Source organism: Thalassophryne amazonica, chromosome 5, assembly GCF_902500255.1.
Source record: "Thalassophryne amazonica chromosome 5, fThaAma1.1, whole genome shotgun sequence".
NCBI lineage: Eukaryota > Metazoa > Chordata > Actinopteri > Batrachoidiformes > Batrachoididae > Thalassophryne > Thalassophryne amazonica.
This window is the reverse complement of record NC_047107.1, coordinates 38,814,701-38,837,745: the sequence shown is the minus strand read 5'-3', so window position 1 is coordinate 38,837,745 and position 23,045 is coordinate 38,814,701. Positions and strand designations below refer to the sequence as shown.

The following is a 23,045-nucleotide window of genomic DNA, read 5'->3' as shown; positions in this document are numbered from 1 at the left end:
ACATTCATAATGATGTGACTTGACAGCGAGTGTGAGACAGAGCGCCAGCCTGTGATCATTTCTACAGCCATCCTTCGCTCTCCACAGCAGCTGCAGGCGCAACATCTGGTTGTCTTGACTACAAATTTGTCTTGGCTGGAACATGCATGCACACAAGCATGTCCCAGCCGTATGCACGTCCAGCCACAGACAGCTGGAACGTGCGTGTCCACCACAAACGGCTGTGTGCCACAGACGGCTGGAACGTGTGCAAATAGTTAAAGTAGTTGATAAAACGTTCTTGCTGCTATTGTTTCTGTATGAAAATTTTGCTTTTCCTTCCACACATGTACGAGTCACGTTCAGCTCATCTGAGCTTTAGTTATTGATCCGTTCACATATTGTCAAAGTTCATGCAAGATGTCGGACTTGGGAGGTTGGACAAAGTTGGATGACAACCAAACGGAATGATGATGGCACGGGAACTATGCAAATGATAAGGAACCGTCAAGACAAAGCAAAATGGAATCGGACGAACTGAGGCTGTCGTCAGGATTTGTTCGCGTTTTTCCACAGTTTGAAAATTCTGACGAAGCGCCATCTACAGGAACTGCTTGGCTGAGTTTATTCATTTTGCACACGTGGATTGCTAGTGATATCTCGGCCTGACACTAATATGTAACTCAAAGGTCAAGGTCAACCAAGGTCTTTGAAGAGTCTAAAATATCAGATTCTCACCCCTGTAATCAACCGTTTCTGCAGCGCGGCTCTTCTTTGAAGCAATGAAGCAATGAAGCATTGATCTGACCTGCTGCTTTGGTGGTTTATCTTAATTTTTCTCCGCTAAAACCCCAAAGAGCATATGTCTGTCAGTAATATTTACCTTTTTTTTATGTCAAACCGACCTGTTATGGTCTTCTGAAACAGTTGATAGATGTATTTTATTAATTAAAAACAGGACCGATGCTAATGCGTTAGCTTGTCTATGGCATTTTTAATGTTAAAGTTAGCATTAAGGTGTTCACATCTCACCATGTTTGTGTGCATTTGTTTTCTGTATAATAATTAATGGCTCAGCTTTTGTTGTCGTAAAAGAGTCAAATGTATTACAAATTGTAATATTTTTAAATTTGTTTTGTTTATATATCTTAATAATAATAGCAACAACAATAATAGTAATAATAACTAATAATGCTACAATACAATTTTAGAGAAAGAGACAAGAAGAACCTGATTAAAAAGACACCAGAAAATATAAAACCAACTAACAATGAACATAAATAAATATAGAAATAAATACCTGTTTCCTGTGAACACCTAGTGACTCTTACACCTCCACTTCATCCCTGTTTTATTTAAGTTTAATACAATAAAGACACGCACATCCGAAACATGTAAACAGGTGTGCAGGACCAAGAAAAATATACCAAAAATTTGTTTTTGTTAAATACAGCCTTTTTTGTGTGGGAACACGCCTTTTTACGTGCATGTCTCTATTGTATCACTTGTATTTTTTTGATGCTGCACTGCATTTTTTGACTCCCAGATGCCTATATTGAGCTGACAGAGGAGCTGTTACTCCCGCAACAGGTGTTTCACATTGAGCATGTTGTATGATGAAGGGCTGGTCGCCCGAAACATCACATTTATTTTTAGTTTTTTGTTAAATGGAGCCTTTTTTTGTGTGGGAGCGGTATGGTTATGGTTTGTAGTGACCACTAAGCAGCCATTGGGTGAGAGGCGGGGTACACCCTGATCAACTGATGGCAATAATTTTTCATTGATACTACTGTGCTTAAATGGTGACCAACACATGCACAGAGAGACGGGTGAGGGGGGACGATTCTACAAATTCTCTGATTACTTGATATAAACAGTGCACATAACACAAATCGAACAGTAAATAAATGTGAAGCAGCAGCAATAAAAATTAAGAATAACTCAATTTTGCTGTATTTGAATGTCATTATAACATTAAAATTTTCAGGGCTTTCACAATGATTTTTTATTGTAATGCTTGTCTCAATGCTCAAAAATAAATACAATACAGTAGAATGCAACAGAAGATGAGAAAAGCAAAGAAATTGTATAGAAAATTCGGTTTACTCCACTAACCCATCCTAATACCCTGAGATTGTTCATGATTATAATCAAGCCAAACCATTATCCAGCATCTGAGGGTGGCGAGCCAAACAGCCCCCAGTGCTCCACAGCTACCATGGAAACAGAATAAACTCCCACTAAGAAATTACTTCACTGAGAGCTGAGGTTTTACATACCCACAGAAACCCCTAAACCATTATTAGCAAGCAGTAGTTAATCACTTGTAACTAATTACTTTCTACTGCTGACTGTTTTGATAAAACGAGTGAATGCACATTCAGGATAAAAGCACCAAATGGTGACTTGAGAAAAAGAAATGCTGTCTGCCACCAGAAATGGAAGCCAGATGAGCGCATGACAGTGGCGGCTCTAGCGGTTTCATTTTGGTTGGGCAAGATCGAAGGATGGCTATTTGTGGTGGTTGACAGAATTTGCAGTAAATGTCCAAATACTGTATGGATTCATTTTTATTTTCATTTAGAAACAATAATTCCAGCAACTCTTATCCACATTTAAAGGATCAAAAAGCTTATATATCCATTAAAAAAAAATAATAATGATGATAAAAGTGGGACTGGAAAATGGTATTTGGAGGCCATGAAAGACGTGCGGACAGGTCCGTGCGGACGGGTCCGTGCGGACGGGTCCGCGCGTCGGGACGCAGCTGGCGCAGTGCAGCGGCACAGGAAAAACACCTCCGTGTTGATAACCATTTGTAAAATCCAGGCGGCTTTTGATGGCTTTCAGTGGAGTGAGTATATGAGAAATTGTTTAACAGCTGGACATGTTCCAACTTGTCCTTAAGGCTTCCAACAGAGGTGTTTTTCCTGTGGTGGAGCGTCGCGGCGGCTGCGAGCCGATGCTGCAATCCGCCCGCACGTCTTTCATTAAAAACATCTCCTTTAACGGTGGAATATCCAGATAAAATGCTGAAACCGACTTCTTCTGAAACTTCTCTGTTCTCTCACGACGTCCTGGATCAATAGAGCCTGAAATGTGGAGGTTTTCAGCTTGAAACAGGCTGACGATGGCGCCTGGGAGTGCTGCACGACGTCTCGCTCCGTGGGAAGTCCTTAAAGCCACAGTATCACCTCAAAATCTCTCATCAGCCGTTAAAATTTTCACCGAAAACCAGCTTAATTTTTCGAACCGTGTCCACTTCGATGTGTCTCACAGGTTTAGAAAAAAGTTTGATCAAACAAAGCGCCAGTCTCTCAGCAACTTCTCAGACAAAGGAATTCCGACGAGGGGCTGGACGACTCCTCCCACAAGGAGTGCTCACAGTTGAATGACGTCACCGACAGGCGTGGAAAAACTCACGCATGCGCACGAGGGTTCAAGCATGTCTGATGTAAAAATATATGAATGAAATCCATATAGTTTTTGAAAAAATAAAAAGGACCTATACTTTATTGACAGCCCTCGTATATGTAACCCCCACTCAAATAAAGCACATCCATGCAATAATAGCATAATTTATTTTAAGCATTTAATTTAAGCATAATTTAATTTAATTTAGGTGGGACTACATATATTTAGTACATGGAAATCTTGCTCATAATTGAATTGAGTTCATCCAATTAGGCATTTGTTTGAGTGATATACTCAAAAAACTGACTCATTGGATTTGATTCCATCTAATAAAAATATATGTAGTCTCAACTAAATGAAATTACATTATCTTGCATGGATGTGTTTTATTTGAGTTGGGTCTACATATATTAGATGGAAATCCTGCACATAATTGAACTGAGTTCACCCAAAGAGCCATTTTTGAGTGTAAGGTTTGCAAATATAAATCAACTTTCAAACTACCTCTACATTTAGATTTGCAAAATTTACTGATCAAACAAATACACAATGCATTTCTAATATGCATTAGAATACAGCATCCTACTATAATTTAAGAAGTGTTTGTCTGTCTGTTCCCCTACTCCTCTCAGGTCCTGGGCTCAATTTCTGCTAAACTTGGTATGTGAATGAAGGTCAAGCCCAGAATGACCTTTAAAGGGTTTGTTTTGGCAAAGGTTAGGGTCACTGGGGTCAAAAGACAAAATAAAGCTTTTCGCTCTGCTATGCACCAAATCATAGCACACATATGGAGATGTACTCCAGATTTGCAACTTGAGGTTAAATTTCCTTAAAGGTCAATCAGTGAGGTCAAGACCATGTCTGTATGTTTGATTGGACGACGGTTGGGGTTAGCCGACCTACTTATGTTTTGGACGACTCCTCCAAGGTCCTTTTCTTGATTTCGACTAATCTTGGTATGTCAGTGACAGTTGATCATGAAAATGGCCTTAAAGAATTCCTTTTTTTGAAAAGGTCAAGGTCGAGGAATTTTATTTTCAATTCAATTTCACCCAAATGTGGCACACACTTTGGTGGATTTCAGAACAAATACAAATAACAAAAACAAACAAAAAACAAAAATAAATCACATCTTTTGACATTATTTCTACCATAAATACTGGGGATTTTCTCTCAAATGTCCAGAGTAACCCATGAGCACCATTAGCTGAGTGCCCCTTGGTTCCTCAAGGTCAAGATTTGCACTGTGCACGTGAGCTGTTTGATGGGATTTTGTTTGACATTTCTGCCTGTTATCCAGTGGTCCCGGGGGTGGGGATGATCAGCTTGGGGCACCTGCTGTGGCTTGGGGCACTTTGTATTTGCAAAACACAATGAATTAATGTCTTCATGGTGTGGTGCAAACCACAGTGTATTCCAAAGTGAATCGTCATACATTTGAACATGCTTTCTTTTTGTGTGATCATAGTGGTTGGCTCTCACTGCAGTATTGTATCACTTCCTGTTCCGGAGCACAGCGGTGTTTTGCTGTATCTGTTAGCTGTTTAATCTGCGCAGTTAGATTGATCTAGTTAACTAGATAACAATTTGTTTCACAGTGTAATCTTCACGTGCCTTAACTAAAGCACTCCCTCTGCTGAATCACCTCTAAATTATTTACACATTATTCACTTTGTGTGTTTTTAGGAATCCGCTAGCTTAGCGCAGCTACTAGCTCTTAGCCGGTTTAGCATGGCGGCTTCTCCTGTCTCTCCTGCACTTTTCTGCTCTGGGTGTGAAATGTTTAGTTATTCCTCGGCCTCCTTTAGCAGTAACGGTACTTGTAATAAGTGTAGCTTATTCGTAGCTTTGGAGGCCAGGCTGGGCAAATTGGAGACTCGGCTCCGCACCTTGGAAAATCCTACAGCTAGCCAGACCCCTGTAGTCGGTGCAGACCAAGGTAGCTTAGCTGCCATTAGCTGTCCCCCAGCAGATCCCGAGCAGCCGAGAAAGCAGTCCGGCTGGGTGACTGTGAGGAGGAAGCGTAGTCCTAAACAGAAGCCCCGTGTACACCGCCAACCCGTTCACATCTCTAACCGTTTTTCCCCACTCGGCGACACACCCGCCGAGGAACAAACTCTGGTTATTGGCGACTCTGTTTTGAGAAAGGTGAAGTTAGCGACACCAGCAACCATAGTCAATTGTCTTCCGGGGGCCAGAGCAGGCGACACTGAAGGAAATTTGAAACTGTTGGCTAAGGCTAAGCGTAAATTTGGTAAGATTGTAATTCACGTCGGCAGTAATGACACCCAGTTACGCCAATCAGAGGTCACTAAAATTAACATTGAATCGGTGTGTAACTTTGCAAAAACAATGTCGGACTCTGTAGTTTTCTCTGGGCCCCTCCCCAATCGGACCGGGAGTGACATGTTTAGCCGCATGTTCTCCCTGAATTGCTGGCTGTCTAAGTGGTGTCCAAAAAATGAGGTGGCCTTCATAGATAATTGGCAAAGCTTCTGGGGAAAACCTGGTCTTGTTAGGAGAGACGGCATCCATCCCACTTTGGATGGAGCAGCTCTCATTTCTAGAAATCTGACTAATTTTCTTAAATCCTCCAAACCGTGACTATCCAGGGTTGGGACCAGGAAGCAGAGTTGTAGTCCTACACACCTCTCTGCAGCTTCTCTCCCCCTGCCATCCCCTCATTACCCCATCCCCATAGAGACGGTGCCTGCTCCCAGACCACCAATAACCAGCAAAAATCTATTTAAGCATAAAAATTCAAAAAGAAAAAATAATATAGCACCTTCAACTGCACCACAGACTAAAAGTTAAATGTGGTCTATTAAACATTAGATCTCTCTCTTCTAAGTCCCTGTTAGTAAATGATATAATAATTGATCAACATATTGATTTATTCTGCCTTACAGAAACCTGGTTACAGCAGGATGAATATGTTAGTTTAAATGAGTCAACACCCCGGAGTCACACTAACTGCCAGAACTCTTGTAGCACGGGCCGAGGCGGAGGATTAGCAGCAATCTTCCACTCCAGCTTATTAATTAATCAAAAACCCAGACGGAGCTTTAATTCATTTGAAAGCTTGACTGTTAGTCTTGTCCATTCAAATTGGAAGTCCCAAAAACCAGTTTTATTTGTTATCTATCGTCCACCTGGTCGTTACTGTGAGTTTCTCTGTGAATTTTCAGACCTTTTGTCTGATTTAGTGCTTAGCTCAGATAAGATAATTATAGTAAGTCCCTTCGGCTGCTCCCTTGTTTGCACTCGGGGTTACCACAGCAAATCCAAGGTGTATCTGTATGTTGATTTGGCACAGGTTTTACGCCGGATGCCCTTCCTGACGCAACTCCACATTACATGGAGAAATGTGGCAGGGGTGGGATTTGAACCCAGAACCTTCCGAACTGAAACCAAGCGCATTAACCACTTGGCCACCACCCCTGCTACTCAGATAAGATAATTATAGTGGGAGATTTTAACATCCACACAGATGCTGAGAATGACAGCCTCAACACTGCATTTAATCTATTGTTAGACTCGATTGGATTTGCTCAAAATGTAAATGAGTCCACCCACCACTTTAATCATACCTTAGATCTTGTTCTGACTTATGGTATGGAAATTGAAGACTTAACAGTATTCCCTGAAAACCCTTCTGTCTGAAAATTTCTTAATAACTTTTACATTTACTCTGATGGACTACCCAGCAGTGGGGAATAAGTTTCATTACAGTAGAAGTCTTTCAGAAAGCACTGTAACTAGGTTTAAGGATATGATTCATTCTTTATGTTCTCCAATGCCATATACCAACACAGGGCAGAGTAGCTACCTCAACTCTGTGAGTGAGATAGATTATCTCGTCAATAGTTTTATATCCTCATTGAGGACAACTTTGGATGCTGTAGCTCCTCTGAAAAAGAGAGCTTTAAATCAGAAGTGCCTGACTCCGTGGTATAACTCACAAACTCGCAGCTTAAAGCAGATAACCCGTAAGTTGGAGAGGAAATGGCGTCTCACTAATTTAGAAGATCTTCACTTAGCCTGGAAAAAGAGTCTGTTGCTCTATAAAAAAGCCCTCCGTAAAGCTAGGACATCTTTCTACTCATCACTAATTGAAGAAAATAAGAACAACCCCAGGTTTCTTTTCAGCACTGCAGCCAGGCTGACAAAGAGTCAGAGCTCTACTGAGCCGAGTATTCCTTTAACTTTAACTAGTAATGACTTCATGACTTTCTTTGCTAATAAAATTTTCACTATTAGAGAAAAAATTACTCATAACCATCCCAAAGACATATCGTTCTCTTTGGCTGCTTTCAGTGATGCCGGTATTTGGTTAGACTCTTTCTCTCCGATTGTTCTGTCTGAGTTATTTTCATTAGTTACTTCCTCCTAACCATCAACATGTCTATTAGACCCCATTCCTACCAGGCTGCTCAAGGAAGCCCTACCATTAATTAATGCTTCGATCTTAAATATGATCAATCTGTCTTTATTAGTTGGCTATGTATGTACCACAGGCTTTTAAGGTGGCAGTAATTAAACCACTACTTAAAAAGCCATCACTTGACCCAGCTATCTTAGCTAATTATAGGTCAATCTCCAACCTTCCTTTTCTCTCAAAAATTCCTGAAAGGGTAGTTGTAAAACAGCTAACTGATCATCTGCAGAGGAATGGTCTATTTGAAGAGTTTCAGTCAGGGTTTAGAATTCATCATAGTACAGAAACAGCATTAGTGATTATCTTCTTATGGCCTCAGACAGTGGACTCATCTCTGTGCTTGTTCTGTTAGACCTCAGTGCTGCTTTTGATACTGTTGACCATAAAATTTTATTACAGAGATTAGAGTATGCCATAGGTATTAAAGGCACTGCGCTGCGGTGGTTTGAATCATATTTATCTAATAGATTACAATTTGTTCATGTAAATGGGGAATCTTCTTTACAGACTAAGGTTTATTATGGAGTTCCACAAGGTTCTGTGCTAGGACCAATTTTATTCACTTTATACATGCTTCCCTTAGGCAGTATTATTAGACAGCATTGCTTAAATTTTCATTGTTACGCAGATGATACCCAGCTTTATCTATCCATGAAGCCAGAGGACACACACCAATTAGCTAAACTGCAGTATTGTCTTACAGACATAAGGACATGGATGACCTCTAATTTCCTGCTTTTAAACTCAGATAAAACTGAAGTTATTGTACTTGGCCCCACAAATCTTAGAAACATGGTGTCTAACCAGATCCTTACTCTGGATGGCATTACCCTGACCTCTAGTAATACTTTGAGAAATCTTGGAGTAATTTTTGATCAGGATATGTCATTCAATGCGCATATTAAACAAATATGTAGGACTGCTTTTTTGCATTTTCGCAATATCTCTGAAATTAGAAAGGTCTTGTCTCAGAGTGATGCTGAAAAACTAATTCATGCATTTATTTCCTCTAGGCTGGACTATTGTAGTTCATTATTATCAGGTTGTCCTAAAAGTTCCCTGAAAAGCCTTCAGTTAATTCAAAATGCTGCAGCTAGAGTACTGACGGGGACTAGAAGGAGAGAGCATATTTCACCCATATTGGCCTCTCTTCATTGGCTTCCTGTTAATTCTACAATAGAATTTTAAATTCTTCTTCTTACTTATAAGGTTTTGAATAATCAGTTCCCATCTTATCTTAGGGACCTCATAGTACCATATCACCCCAATAGAGCGCTTCGCTCTCAGACTGCAGGCTTACTTGTAGTTCCTAGGGTTTTTTAAGAGTAGAATGGGAGGCATTGCCTTCAGCTTTCAGGCTCCTCTCCTCTGGAACCAGCTCCCAATTCGGATCAGGGAGACAGACACCCTCTCTACTTTTAAGATTAGGCTTAAAACTTTCCTTTTTGCTAAAGCTTATAGTTAGGGCTGGATCAGGTGACCCTGAACCATCCCTTAGTTATGTTGCTATAGACTTAGACTGCTGGGGGGTTCCCATGATGCACTGAGTGTTTCTTTCTCTTTTTGCTCTGTATGCACCACTCTGCATTTAATCATTAGTGACTGATCTCTGCTCCCCTCCACAGCATGTCTTTTTCCTGGTTCTCTCCCTCAGCCCCAACCAGTCCCAGCAGAAGACTGCCCCTCCCTGAGCCTGGTTCTGCTGAAGGTTTCTTCCTGTTAAAAGGGAGTTTTTCCTTCCCACTGTCGCCAAGTGCTTGCTCACAGGGGATCTTTTTGACCGTTGGGGTTTTTCCGTAATTATTGTATGGCTTTGCCTTACAATATAAAGCGCCTTGGGGCAACTGTTTGATGGGATTTGGCGCTATATAAATAAAATTGATTTGATTTGATTTGTTTGGAAAGTTTTGGCAGGATATATCAGTTCTGTCATTTGGAGCATCACGTGACTCCAGCTCTCTCTCTGGGGTGGGGAGAGCAACAGGCACAAAAATGGACCTTTTGTAAAAGATGAGACTTTTTACTTGGATACACCACCTCAGAGTTAGGGAGTGTTGTTGGTTCTAAAATTCATGATCAGCTGAAAAATGTGCAAAACACAACTGCTTTAAAAAAATTCCAGAGCCATTCATCACAGACAATGCATGCAGACATCATACCGAGTTAAAGGCAATAATTCCAAAGGCGTTGTCATTGGACAGGATGGTGATCGTTGCTTTCTTCGATGTTCCCAGTGTCACTCCATTGGAGGAGCTCTGCCGAGTAGAAAGAAGGAGGTTTTTAAAAAAAACACTCATCAAGTCTCTTTTCTGGCTAACTCCTCTTTAAATAAAAAAGCCTTTGTTATCTGTAGCCCTCACTTCATTTCTGCATTCTAACTGAGCGGCCTGCAGAGAAGGCACAAAGAGAGGAAATGCTGGTCCCACTTCGGTTATTTGTCAGGTTAGTTCTCAACAGGATAGCTCCTTGAGGACCTGTTCTGTGCTCTGTGATTTGCCACTGAGCCAGAAAAAGTCACAATCTGGCTGTGCTTAAAATCACAGCGTAACTTCAGGAGGTCAGAGCTGCAAGTTTTCACATTAGAAAAAGAATCAACATCTATGCGTGCAATGTTCTGTTACATCCGGAGGCGTGAAGAAAAATTTGCTTTGTTTCAACTGTGGTACACAAGATTTAGTATAGTGAACGTAAGAATGTTACTGATGACATCATGTTTGAGCTCTGACAATATCACATTTTGATTTCATTCGGTGAAGGACTTTCTAATAGTTTATTCTCTTCTCAACATTGTATTTCTTGTTCCTTGTTCCTTCCCTGCGCCTCCGTCCCGACGCGCGAATTCCTCCGCACGTCTTTTCATGACAAAAAACTCCTGTAACAGCGGAATGTGCCGTTCATTTCCAAAGTAAACGCTTTGTTGATCCGGGACGTCGTCTGACTACCACAGAAATGGCAGAAGAGTTTGACATCAGCACTTTTTCGGCATGAAAAGACGTGCTGAGGACTTCACACGTCGGGATGGAGGCGCAGAACACAGAAGAAAAAGCAACGCCGTGATGAAGCCTCACAGGACATGTTGTGGCATGTCCAGCTTGTCCACAATTTCTCGGATAGTCACATGACTGAAAAGCCACAGAAAGCCATCTGAATTTTCCGAATGGTGCAAGAGCTGGGCATGTTAGGGCATGTCCTGTGAGACCAACACGGAGGTGCTTATGTCCCGCGCTGTGAGCGGCTCTGTGGCGAATTTCTCCGCGCCTCTTTCCATTACAAAAATTCCTGTAACAGTGGAATGTGCCGAAAAAGTGCTATGTCCAGCTGTCTTGCCATTTCTCTGGTAGTCAGATGAAGTCCCGGATCAACAAAGTGTTCACTTTAGAAATGATCTGGTCGTTTGAGCCTGTCGATCGCCGCTCGGTGCGCGGCGCGCCATCTGCCGCTGTGGGCTGTCTTTAATCCAGTTGTAATTGTCCTTAATCTGTGTGATCCCCATTATATCTTCACCGAAAGCCATCTGAATTTTCCAAATGGTTTCCACTTGGCTGTCTCTCACACTCTCTGAAAAAATTTTGATGAAGCAAAGCGGCAGTCGATCAATCAATTTCCTGACAATGAAAATCCGACGAGGGGGCTGGACCACTCCTCCCACAAGGCATGCTCACAGGCGAATGACGCAACCGACAGGCGTGAAAAAACTCACGCATGCGCACGAAGGTTCAAGCTTGGCTGATGCAATCACACGTGATTCAAATCCATATAGTTTTTGCAAAAAATAAGAAGGTCCGTTACTTTTCTAACAGACCTCGTATAGAGAGCACTGTGCAAAGGTTTTAGGCATCTCAGAGTTATAATAAAAGTAGCGTTTGATGCCCCTCCCCCAACCCCCTTTTTTATTGGCATGTCAACACAAAATCACTTCCAACAAAGTGAATACGTGAGGTATATTTTATTCCATAATACTACTACTAATAATAATAATAATTTCTTTGTAAGTGTACTGGCCAGTAGAATACCACACAAACGCAGTTGCAAATAATCATGCAATATTAAAATGATTGAAAAACACATTTCTTAAGCTGTGTTTTTCTTAAAAACTTTTTGAGGTCCTGTGACTTATACCTTGGTGTGACGTACATGCCAAATCACAGGTAAATAGAACCCAATTTTCATATCATTTATCACTGAAGTTGAAATGATCACACATTTCATTTATTCATGAACATTTATCAGGGTTTCATAATTTTTAATGCCTTTATGCAGGCAAACGAAGGTCCAGTTCTTTAGGGTCCTGGTGCTGCCTGTCTTGCTGCATGATGTGAGACTTGGGAGCTAACCAGTGACTTAATGCAGTGACTGGTCTTTGGTACTAGGTGTCTTTGAGGATCCTTGAGTACCGCTGGAGTGACTTTGTATCAAACGAGCAGTTACTGAGATGAGGAGTATTGCATTGTGCAGGAATGTCAGCTTTGACCATTTTACCATGTAGTCCATTTCTCTGTGCATAATCCAGCACGCATGAGCCTGTGTGTTGAGGACCCCAGCAGATGGAGAAGCCCAAGGGTATACCCACATTTCACCTGGCTGTGGCAGAATAGATGATTGTTTTAGAGATGTGGGAATGGACCGCTTGTCTGCCTGGATGGTTGCCATCCAGGACCCACTGTGGTTCCGTGGATGCGGCAAAGTGTAGCACTAGCACATGCTCCCAAACTTGACTTAACTTGAGGTTGGGGCTTGGTCTTACCCAACATATTGGCATATTTGAACTATTGTATTGGGTGTTTAGCCTATAGTCAGAGTATCTTGCCTAAACTACCAGTGAATATAAATACCCCCCGACTTGGATCCATTAGAAACAGATTCTTGCTACAGTATATGCATATTTTAGCAAAAAAAGACTGAAAAAGCATAAAAATTCTTGAACGTGCTTCGTGAATTGTGAATGTAATCTTCCATTGTCACAGAATGAGCTTTCATCTGCAGTGTTGTGTCATGTGCAGTAATGAACCCAGAATATGTATAGAAAAGAAAGCAACAGACCAGACAGGCCCATCAAAGCAGACGGCAGCAGAGAACACAGGGCCACTTTAATCTAATGTAGTGTGTGAGGCTGTGGCTGTCAAAGTTGGTTTCCTTTCACAAAGCTGTCATTTAGTGTGGAACCTCAGAGATGTAAACGTGTAGCCCCACCCAGGCCAGCCATGGAAAAGTGCTATAGAGCGCACACATCAAAGAAACTGCAGCTCAGAGCCACCTCCAGCTTCCTGTGGCCAATGCCCCAACTCCCTACTGCTTCTGTTGCTTAGAAGTCAGGATTAAGGTCCAAGATGGTCAGAGGTGGATTTAGAATGGTCGGACTTTGTGGAAAGGAAGCTCAAAGCTCAAGAGAAGAAGTTTAATTTGACATTAAGCGAGAGTCATCATTTGGTACAAATGATGAAACCTATTCTGACTAGTGGAAGGCTGCAAAAAGAGAAGCTTTCCATATTTTTGGATGTGTGTAGAGAAACGGTTGGCTTATACCTGCAGTTTAAGGTTGAAGGTAAATGTTTCATCAGCTTCAGGCAAGTCGTCATCTCTCACAGCAATGAAGATGGTTTTACTGGTCTCAGTGGACAGCAGAAAGGCTGCAGCATTAGTCGCTTCAAAGTCTCCAGTGTCGTCCCCCTCCAGCTAAAGGGAGGAAAAAAATAAATGTTGTCACCAACATGTTGCTAGGAACGTTATTTTTAGCTGTGGTCCAGCATGAGTTAAATAGGGTGATGCAAACGTTCAAAGAAGGGTTTGACCAAAGGACACTGCAGGTGACTTGTGCCTTCTCCAGCAGCAGCACACATTGTTTACAATTTACTTCCATTCTACTCAGGCCTATTGCTTATCATGACTGTGTCTTACAGTTAATGCTTCTGGTCGTCTTTGGAAGTTTATCAGAATATTTTATTAAAGCATGAGGTTATGGTACGCAGATAAAAGTAGTGTCAAAAATATGGTCAAGTCATCCAGCTCTATAGATTTGTACAGTTCTTTTTGGTCTCTAACTAAGATTGTGATGTACTACCTGTTTTTGATCCCTTGCCAAACAGGTTCATGAAAGACTTTGTAAATACTGTAAACCTATCACCCACCACAAGACGTGTTCATGTTTCCTTTAAAACTGCTGTGATAAAACCTCTTCTTACGGAACCTGGTTGAAACTACAGGGTTATTTACAATTTATCAGCCATCTAACCTGTCGTTTTATATAGTTCAGTACTCCTCCTGCCAGACAGACACTAAAACTGAGCCATGTGGAATACAAAAATCCCAATCTTTGTTTTAGAAAAGAAAAAAAAGAGTTGGACTCACCTATAACATTTTTTCCTCAACATAGCAACAGTTAGCTGAAATGGCAAGCTAACATTACATTTAGCAAAGCTTGCTACCACCTTCATTCTTCAAAGATTATGACCGGAAGAAATACAGGATTGAATTTGTACTGTTGAAGTTTTGCAAACTATTTTTTTTTTATATAACAGTTTCTGCTTTACTCATGTTGCTCAAACTCAGCATGACATGCTACAGCTAGTTAGCACCCAAAGTGTGCACAATAAGAACACAGCGTGTGCTTTGACTCTAACTTTATGTCAACATTCACCACTGTTGAACTTGAAGAAAAGCATTTGTGAAGATAATTCAAGTTAATTATACTAGGGAAAGGTGTTATTTCAAAAAATTTTGAAATCTATAAATTTTTGCATGGAATATGGAAATATACATGGAATAAACCATAACAGTATAATTTCTGGGTCATTTGGTTCCAAAAACCCATATGGACGGAGCGTTTGAAAATTTCAAGTAACGCGTGTGTCGTATATGTGCTGTTGACGTAGAAAACCACTCTGTTGCTTATAATTAGTTCATTGTGGCCATGTCATTCTTTACATGTGGTGATTATACTCAACTGATGTTCCTGAAATAAAAACTACATAGATTTTGTTTGTTACAATTGATCGTAACATATGTACTGAAATTAAGTTTTTTGTCAATTACTCTTAAAAAACACCAGATAGGTTTATTGTTACTACAGAAGTTGAATATAAACTTGGGGTCAAGCAACATTTGGAGCCAAATTTCAAATCTCTAGGTGCAGCAGTTCTCAAGATATGACATTTTTGTTGATATTTTTGGCAATTTTTGAACCTGATATCTTCACTGGCTCCATCCATATGGGTTTTTGGAACCAAATGACCCAAAATTTATCCTGCTATGGTTTATTCCGTGTATATTTCCATATTCCATGCAGGCATTTATAGATTTCCAAATTTTTGAAATAACACCCCTCCCTAATTATACTGAAGTCAATTAAATTTGCTCTTAAGGTTTTGGGCCAAAATGCTAACCAACCCCAAATAATATCCTGTATTTTGGAGTCTTTACCCAGCAGACTCCACAGGTTCACTCACAGTGCAGAATCTGGCTCATAATTATGCTGCCTGAGCAAGATAGCAGCACCTATACTCATGGTATTTCTTGCACAGTGAGAATAAGTCATCTTTACTGACTGTTGAGGTCCTTCTTCTGCATGACTTCAATGATATTCAGTCACTACAGTGAAATCTACATATTATATACAGTTAAACAAAGTTAAAGCTCTATGAAATTCTAAATCCGAGCAGCCTTTTAATGATTACAGATAGACGGTACATGTTATGCATGCCATACATTGCGTTTCCCAGTGAGTCATCAGCGATCGTCTCCCATCTTACCAAAACCAAGGCGGTCACATTGACTGGGTCTCCCACTCTCTCCACGACCAGCCGAACCACAGCTCTGCTGCTCTCATCAACAACAAAGTCAGTCTGCCCCAGGAACCGCAGCTCAGCTGACTCAGACGTAGTGCCAGGGACAGACAGAGCCAAAATCAACTCAGCTAGCAGAAGGACAGGGACCATTCCTGGGGAAAGCGAGCAACAATATGCAGAAATATAAACATCATAGCTAGGACTTATTTGAAATAGTGTATCTACGTCAATGGTTGGTTTGGTTTCCGTTGCAATATACCAAAATGAACATGAATTTGTACAGATTGGTTTTAGGACTTCCACTTGCACGTTGCCACATCCTGATGTGAATGAAATGGCACAGTATCCACGCTAATGTGGTTTCAAACTGAGTAATAATTTTTACAGAGATTGGAGTGTCAACCCAGCCACGAACTCCTGATGGGAGATTGAACCTAGCATGCCTGTTTTGATGGTAGAAATCATGTCCTTGCAGTAAGATGCAGTTTAAAAAGATGTGCTGTTTACACTACCTTTTAATATTCTACTACACTGTGGAGTAAGTGTCTCAGTGGGATAAAGAGTTGGCTGTCAATGTCTAGACCTGATTTCAATTCTCACATCCTCTCTGTGTAGACAAGTCCCTGCATTTGCACTGTCCTGCTCTTCACAGTGGTAAATGGGTACATGGCTTGGCTGGAGAAGTAACCTGCGTTGGACTGGCGCCTCACTCAAGGGGAGCCATGGACTCGCATCCACTTCTTGCTATGAAATCTAGGGATAAGCAAGAGTACCCATGGGCATCAGGGCCTATATTGGACTCAGGGTGCATCCAGAAAGCATTCACAGCGCTGTTTCATAGTTTTTTTTTGTTTTTTTTAATTTTCAAAAATCTAAAAAAAACAAAAAACATTTTTGACATTGTTATTATGGGGTATTGTGTGTAGAATTTTGAGGGAAAAAAATAATTTCATCCATTTGAAATAAGGCTGTAATATAAAAAGTGAAGCTCTCTGCACTGTACTTTTAATATAGAGTCACATATGCTGAGCATTACTGAATCATAGAAAACACTAAATAAATTCAGATGCTGTAATTATAGTAGACTAAATAAAATTTGTATTCGAAATACATATATAGATGAAACACAGAGTATTCCAGTACAGACATTCCTGAATGATTTGAAGGCTTCATGGTCTTTGTGGTACAATGACTCATTTCATTATCCCAATATCCAAATGGACATTCATGTTGTCACAGCAAGCAGTTGTTGAGTTTCTAATAGTGAATACTTCACCACATGAACTGAATGTGTCATACCATAAAAAGCTCTGGTCACTCAATCACACTTGAAGCTTCAGACAGCAGCTTGCCCAATTTTGAATAGCAAACACTCACTCATCTCACTCTCTAATTATCTGCTCTACTATGCTGTTTCCTTTAATTATCACTCTGTCCTTGTCTCCTTTTCCTATGTGCTCTCCTCTCATGCTCAACTCTCTTAGTGCTAGTGTTCACATGTTTCTGAAAATTTCCATTTAGGTTCCAGATATAAATCGGGAAGCAAACGGCATCCAGAGCCACAAAGGTTGCTCTTTTATCAGTGTTTGGTACAAGTCTAATGCCGACATCTTGCAGCAGGGTTACCGAGACATTGCAGATGGCCTGGTTAAGTTGCTGCGATCTTGCCAATGGCCCGGTTGGGTTCCCGATGACTTCTACCAGTGTCAAAATTTTGTTTTAAATAGTCCAAAATTTTATTCTCAATTGTCTTGCTAATCCTGATAGTCCAGATAGTGTCACACACTCCAAGATGACCATGTATGATTGCAGATGGGCTATGGTGGGGTTGGCGTTTATCCCATGAGTTTGGCATTTTGCAGTTTTTTTCTATTGGGAGCCCAACCGCAACCGACCCAGACACATGTGGACAGGGGGTTTTACCAATAGTCAGGTCCATAAGTTGTTGGACAGAAACTTTTTTTGATTTTTGTAATGCTCCTTCTGTACACATAGCTACAGTGGAGGTGAAATGAAAAAAGATTTCCTTGTAACTTTGATTCAAGGGGTTTAATAGTAATATCATATTCACAAGACCAACAATGTTGTACGGCTTAGAGGCAGTGGAGCTAACAAAAAGACAGGAACTGGAGGTGGCAGTGCTGGAAATGTTGCAATTTTTCGGGGAAGTGATGAGAATTGACAGGATTAGGAAGGGACAGCACTGGTGGGACGGTTTGAGGACAAAGTCAGACAGGCAAGACTGAGATGGTTTGGACATGTGCAGAGGAGGGGCCCAGGGTATATAGGAAGAACGATGCTGAGGATAGAACCATCAGGCAGGAGGAGAAGAGGGAGGCCAAAGAGAAGGTTTATGGATGTGTTGAGAGAGGACATTCAGGTGGTTGGCATGACAGAGGAAGATACAGAAGACAGAGTGAGATGGAGAAGGATCATCTGCTGTCATGACCCCCTAATGGGACCAACCAAAGGAAGAACACATAGACCACAATGTTTGCATTTCCTATCGATTCATGTAAATAAGGTCAACACAGATTCAATGACTTGGAAATCTTCAGGTGTCCATCCCCTGAGTTCTCTGTCTTGACTCCAGGCAGATTTGCTATACAGTACCATACTGTTGGCATTTCTTAATGAATAACTGAACTATCTAAGACATATTCTTTAAGTTGAAAATGTTCCTGTATCCATCACTTGAGTTTCAAAAGAAGACCTGCTGTAAACGTGATGGTTTGCATTAACAATAATCCTTATATTGAGTTTGTCCAATTTCTTATGGGCTCTAAAAATTGAGGGGTTGTTCACAGAACTTCACTTTTTCCACATTTTGTTGTGTTACAGCCTTCTTTCAAAATGGATGAAATTCTGTTTTTCCTCAAAATTCTACACACAATACCCCATGATGACAATGTGAAAAAATGTGTTTGGTTTTTTTTTTAGATTTTTGCAAATTTATTAAAAATAAAAACGAACAAATCCCTTGTACGTAAGTATTCACAGCCATTGCTATGAGGCTCAAAATTGAGCTCAGGTGCATCCTGTTTCCACTGATCATCCTTGTGATGTTTCTATAGTTTAACTGGAGTCCACCTGGGGTAAATTCAGTTGATTGGACACGATTTGGAAAGCCACACACCTGCCTGTCCATAAGGTCCCACAGTTGACCGTGCATGTCAGAGCACAAACCAAAGAAGTCAAAGGAATTGTCTGTACACCTCTAAAACAGGATTGTCTCGAGGCACAAATCTGGGGAAGGGTACAGAAACATTTCTGCTGCTTTGAAGGTACCAATGAGCACAGTGGCCTCCATCATCCATAAATGGAAGAAGTACAGATCCACCAGGACTCTTCCTAGAGCTGGCCACCTGTCTAAACTGAGCGTTCGGGGGAGAAGGGCTTTAGTCAGGGAGGTGACTAAGACATCTCTGTAGCAATCCAACAATCAGGCCTGTATAGTAGAGTGTCCAGACAGAAGCCACTCCTTAGTAAAAGGCACATGGCAGCCCACCTGGAGTTTGCCAAAAGGCACCTAAAGGACTCTCAGACCATGAAAAACAAAATTCTCTGTCTGTCTGATAAGACAAAGATTAAACTCTTTGGTGTGAATGCCAGGTAGCATGTTTGGAGGAAACCAGGCACCATCCCTACAGTGAAGCATGGTGGTGGCAGCATCGTGATGTGGGGATGTTTTTCAGTGGCAGGAACTGGAGGACTAGTCAGGATTGAGGGAAAAATGAATGCAGAGACATCAATTTAGAGAGACATCCTGGATGAAAACCTGCTTCAGAGCTCTCTTGACCTCATACTGGGGTGACGGTTCATGTTTCAGCAGGACAGTGACCCTAAAGACACAGCCAAGATATCAAAGGAGTGGCTTCAGGACAACTCTGTGAATGTCCTTGAGTGGCTCATCCAGAGCCCAGACCTGAATCCGATTGAACATCTCTGGAAAGATCTAAAACTGGCTGTGTAATGACGCTCCCCATCCAACCTGATGGAGCTTGAGAGGTGCTGCAAAGAGGAATGGGCAAAACTGCCCAAAGAAAGATGCAGCAAGCTTGTGGCATCATATTCAAGAAGAATTGAGGCTGTAATTGCTGCCAACGGTGCATCAACAAAGTACTGAGCAACGACTGTGGATACTTATATACATGTGATGTCTTAGTTTTGTATAAAAAAAACTTTTCATATTGTCATTATGGGGTGTTGTGAGTAGAATTTTGAGGAAAAAAATTTACTCCATTCTGGAATAACGCTGTAACATAACAAAATGTTGAACAAGTGAAACACTGTGAATACTTTTCGGATGCACGGTATACAAATGGACATAATTTCTAATTGTTTAGGCAGTATTTTTGTGAAATCCCTTGAATTAAATTAAACACTACAAGAAGCTCTTGATTGTTAAATTTCAACCCCATTGTGGAGGTGTACAGAGACAAAAGTATAAACCAAAATCAGAAAAAAGTTTAGGCAATATGCAAAATGCTAATTGTTTTAAAAAATTGTAGTGATCCTGACATTTACTTTGGCTTATTTTATTTACTTTGGGTTATTTTATTGCAGACAGCATATATTTCATGTTTTGTGCAGTCAACCTCATTCCATTTGTTAATATTCACCCATTCATGCATTTAAGGCCTGTAACACATTTGAACAAAAGTTGGGGCACTGCAATTTATTATAAGCTGAACAAAGATTGTGTCACTATCCAAATAGTTATGGACCTGCCTGTATAATACTCCTAAAGTTGGATGATGAGACAGTTGTCATGGATAACACAACAGAAAAACACAGTGCAACCAGTCTGAACCGAAAATGTGACCACTCCATCCTGCCCCTTCCCTTCTGTGCTGTCTTTACCCTCTCCATTCATGATCTGTGCCAAACAGTCCTTCCAGCAGGATGAACATGTAAGGTCTTTTAAAAAACTATTTGCTCTTAATTACAAGGTTGAAAAAGAACATCAGCAGCTACGGTGGATGAACTCATGCTGCTTTCTCCTTGTTTTCCATAAGAAAATCATTTAGGAAAGTTGGAAAGTCGAAATAACCCATTTTTCATATGTTCCATCACTGTTAAATTAAGCTGAGTTATACTTTGTATTTCAGGATTTATGTATCAACCATCCATCAGTCAGTTTGTCAACATAAAGACAATACCAGGACAACGTCAGAATAATCCACGCTGACTGACAAATCCAGCACAAATCATGAGGTGCAATATCTGTACAACGTGTACACATTCCTGTTTGTGGATGCAGCAAATTAAGAGCCCACAGGCGTGTGTGTGGGAGTTGGGGTTGGTGTCAAGAAGAATGTGCATGCGTGAATGTGTCACACACATGTCAACAGTAGAAAGATTGTTGAGAAATCCATCAAAAAGGGATTTGTCGCTGTGGGCAGTGAGGCTGGATGGTGGGGTATAGAGGGTGAGGCAGAGAGGTGAGTGTTTTTGTTGGACAAAGAGGGGCCACAGCTGAATAAGCCTGTTAGTCGCCTGTCCAGGACCACCAACTAAGAGCTTGAAGGAAAACCTGTAAACCCCCGAATACCCACTTAATGCAAATGCTTTATTTTTGTGTACTTCTTGCTACATACACCTGAGGGACATTATAATGTACCTGGAGACATGTGCGTGTGTAGCATCAACCACGTGCCTTGGAAAACCAGTAGTCTACATAGTGCAGCAGATAACTGAAACAATCCTGCAAATGATAGATGCACCAGATAAGGCACAAATACTCCTTAGACATTCCTCTTTTAAAAAAACCAACTGAGGCTTTTCAGGTTTCAAATCCCGCAAAACCTCGGAGAGGTCGCCGTGCTGCGAGATCTCAGTAACACTGAGACGTTCTGATCACGCTGCACTTTAACCGCTGCACACGGACAACATCATTAACATCGCAACATAAAACTATTTATATTGTGCCTAAAACTCTCATGAATATATTCTCTGGGTTTTTAGATGTTGTTATTGTGTTTATTTTATGTAAACATGCGAGAATCACAGGCTGTCTCTCTGTTACTTTCAATGGGAGCTGCTGTGAGCTACGCTCACTTCCTGATCATGTCGTTCTGGGGGAAAGTGAAGTTTGCTCTTTAACGTCTTTATTATTGTTCTTTAAAACACTGTTTGTCCTCTTTGTTCTAGACTAATATATATATGTCTGAAATTTGGTTTCTGTTTATTAAATTCCACGCAGATTAAACTTAGCAGACACAGATTGTTATAATTGTTTTAGCAGGTTTTCAGGGTATCAGGCAGCAGTCTCTTATTAACGCGATGAAAAGCATAAAAAAAATTACATTTTTGTAGTATAATATTAATTTACAATTGTCATCACGTGGATTCTGTATGTTGTTTTGACTGCTGTGACTCTCTAGCATGCAAGGGATTATGGGATATGTGAAAACCCCAAATTGGCCACTTGAATTTTCAATAAGTGGGCAGGTAGGGGTCAATTGAAGCATTACACAGATGCTCCAAAAGATGCTCCAATCATACTGAAAACTATGCCACATTGCTTGCCTGATCATAAATATTCCAAAAAGGTAAGGTTTGGGCTTTATGTCACTGAATTATGTCACTTTATGTCACGTTCAGGTCGTTGACCTGAAGCTGGCCAACGACCTGAACGTCTTCTATTCACGCTTTGAAGACAAGGACTCACACCTCCCCACCCCCCACACAACTGGATATTCAAACACCATGGCCCTGGTGGAGGACGTGAGAAGACATTTCAAAAGGCTGAATCCACATAAGGGCCCAGACTGTGTCTCTCCTGCCACCCTGAGACACTGTGCTGATGAGCTGGCCCCAGTCTTCACGGGGATCTTCAACACCTCCCTGGAGTCATGCCATGTTCCAGTCTGCTTCAAGTCCCCCATTATAGTTCCAGTCCCCAAGAAACCACACATCACTGGACTTAATGACTACAGGCCTGTGGCTCTCACGTCTGTAGTCATGAAGACCTTCAAACGCCTGGTTTTATCCCACCTGAAGTCCATCACCGACCCCCTCCTGGACCCCCTGCAGTTTGCCTACAGAGCCAACAGGTCTGTAGATGACGCCATAAACCTGGCCCTGCACTCCATCCTGCAGCACCTGGACTCCCCAGGAACTTACGCTAGGATCCTGTTTGTGGACTTCAGCTCTGCATTCAACACCATCCTTCCGGCTTTGCTCCAGGACAAGCTTTCTCTGCTCCACGTGCCCGACTCCACCTGCAGGTGGATCACAGACTTCCTGGCGGACCGGAGTCAGCGTGTGAGGCTGGGAAAGAATGTCTCGAACACTCGGGCTCTCAGCACAGGATCTCCACAGGGCTGTGTCCTTTCCCCTCTGCTCATCTCCCTGTACACTAACTGCTGCACCTCCAGCCACGACTCCGTAAAGCTCATCAAGTTTGCGGACGACACCACCCTCATTGG

The 23,045-nt window shown here is 41.3% G+C and overlaps 1 protein-coding gene across 3 annotated transcripts in view; it reads right to left on the bottom strand.

The window, feature by feature from the left end:
- The window catches only part of adgrv1 (adhesion G protein-coupled receptor V1), a 444,323-nt gene that overhangs the window by 372,107 nt on the left and 49,171 nt on the right, over nt 1–23,045 (bottom strand). For all 3 annotated transcript variants that reach the window (XR_004560688.1, XM_034170035.1, XM_034170036.1), the window contains exons 2-4: nt 15,577–15,764; nt 13,355–13,504; nt 9,991–10,086 (exon numbers count right to left, since the gene is read on the bottom strand). Coding sequence is in view for 2 of the 3 variants with exons in the window: in XM_034170035.1 (XP_034025926.1) it covers nt 9,991–10,086; nt 13,355–13,504; nt 15,577–15,762 (432 nt within the window). In the remaining variant the exon portion in view is untranslated. The remainder of the gene's footprint in view (nt 1–9,990; nt 10,087–13,354; nt 13,505–15,576; nt 15,765–23,045) is intronic.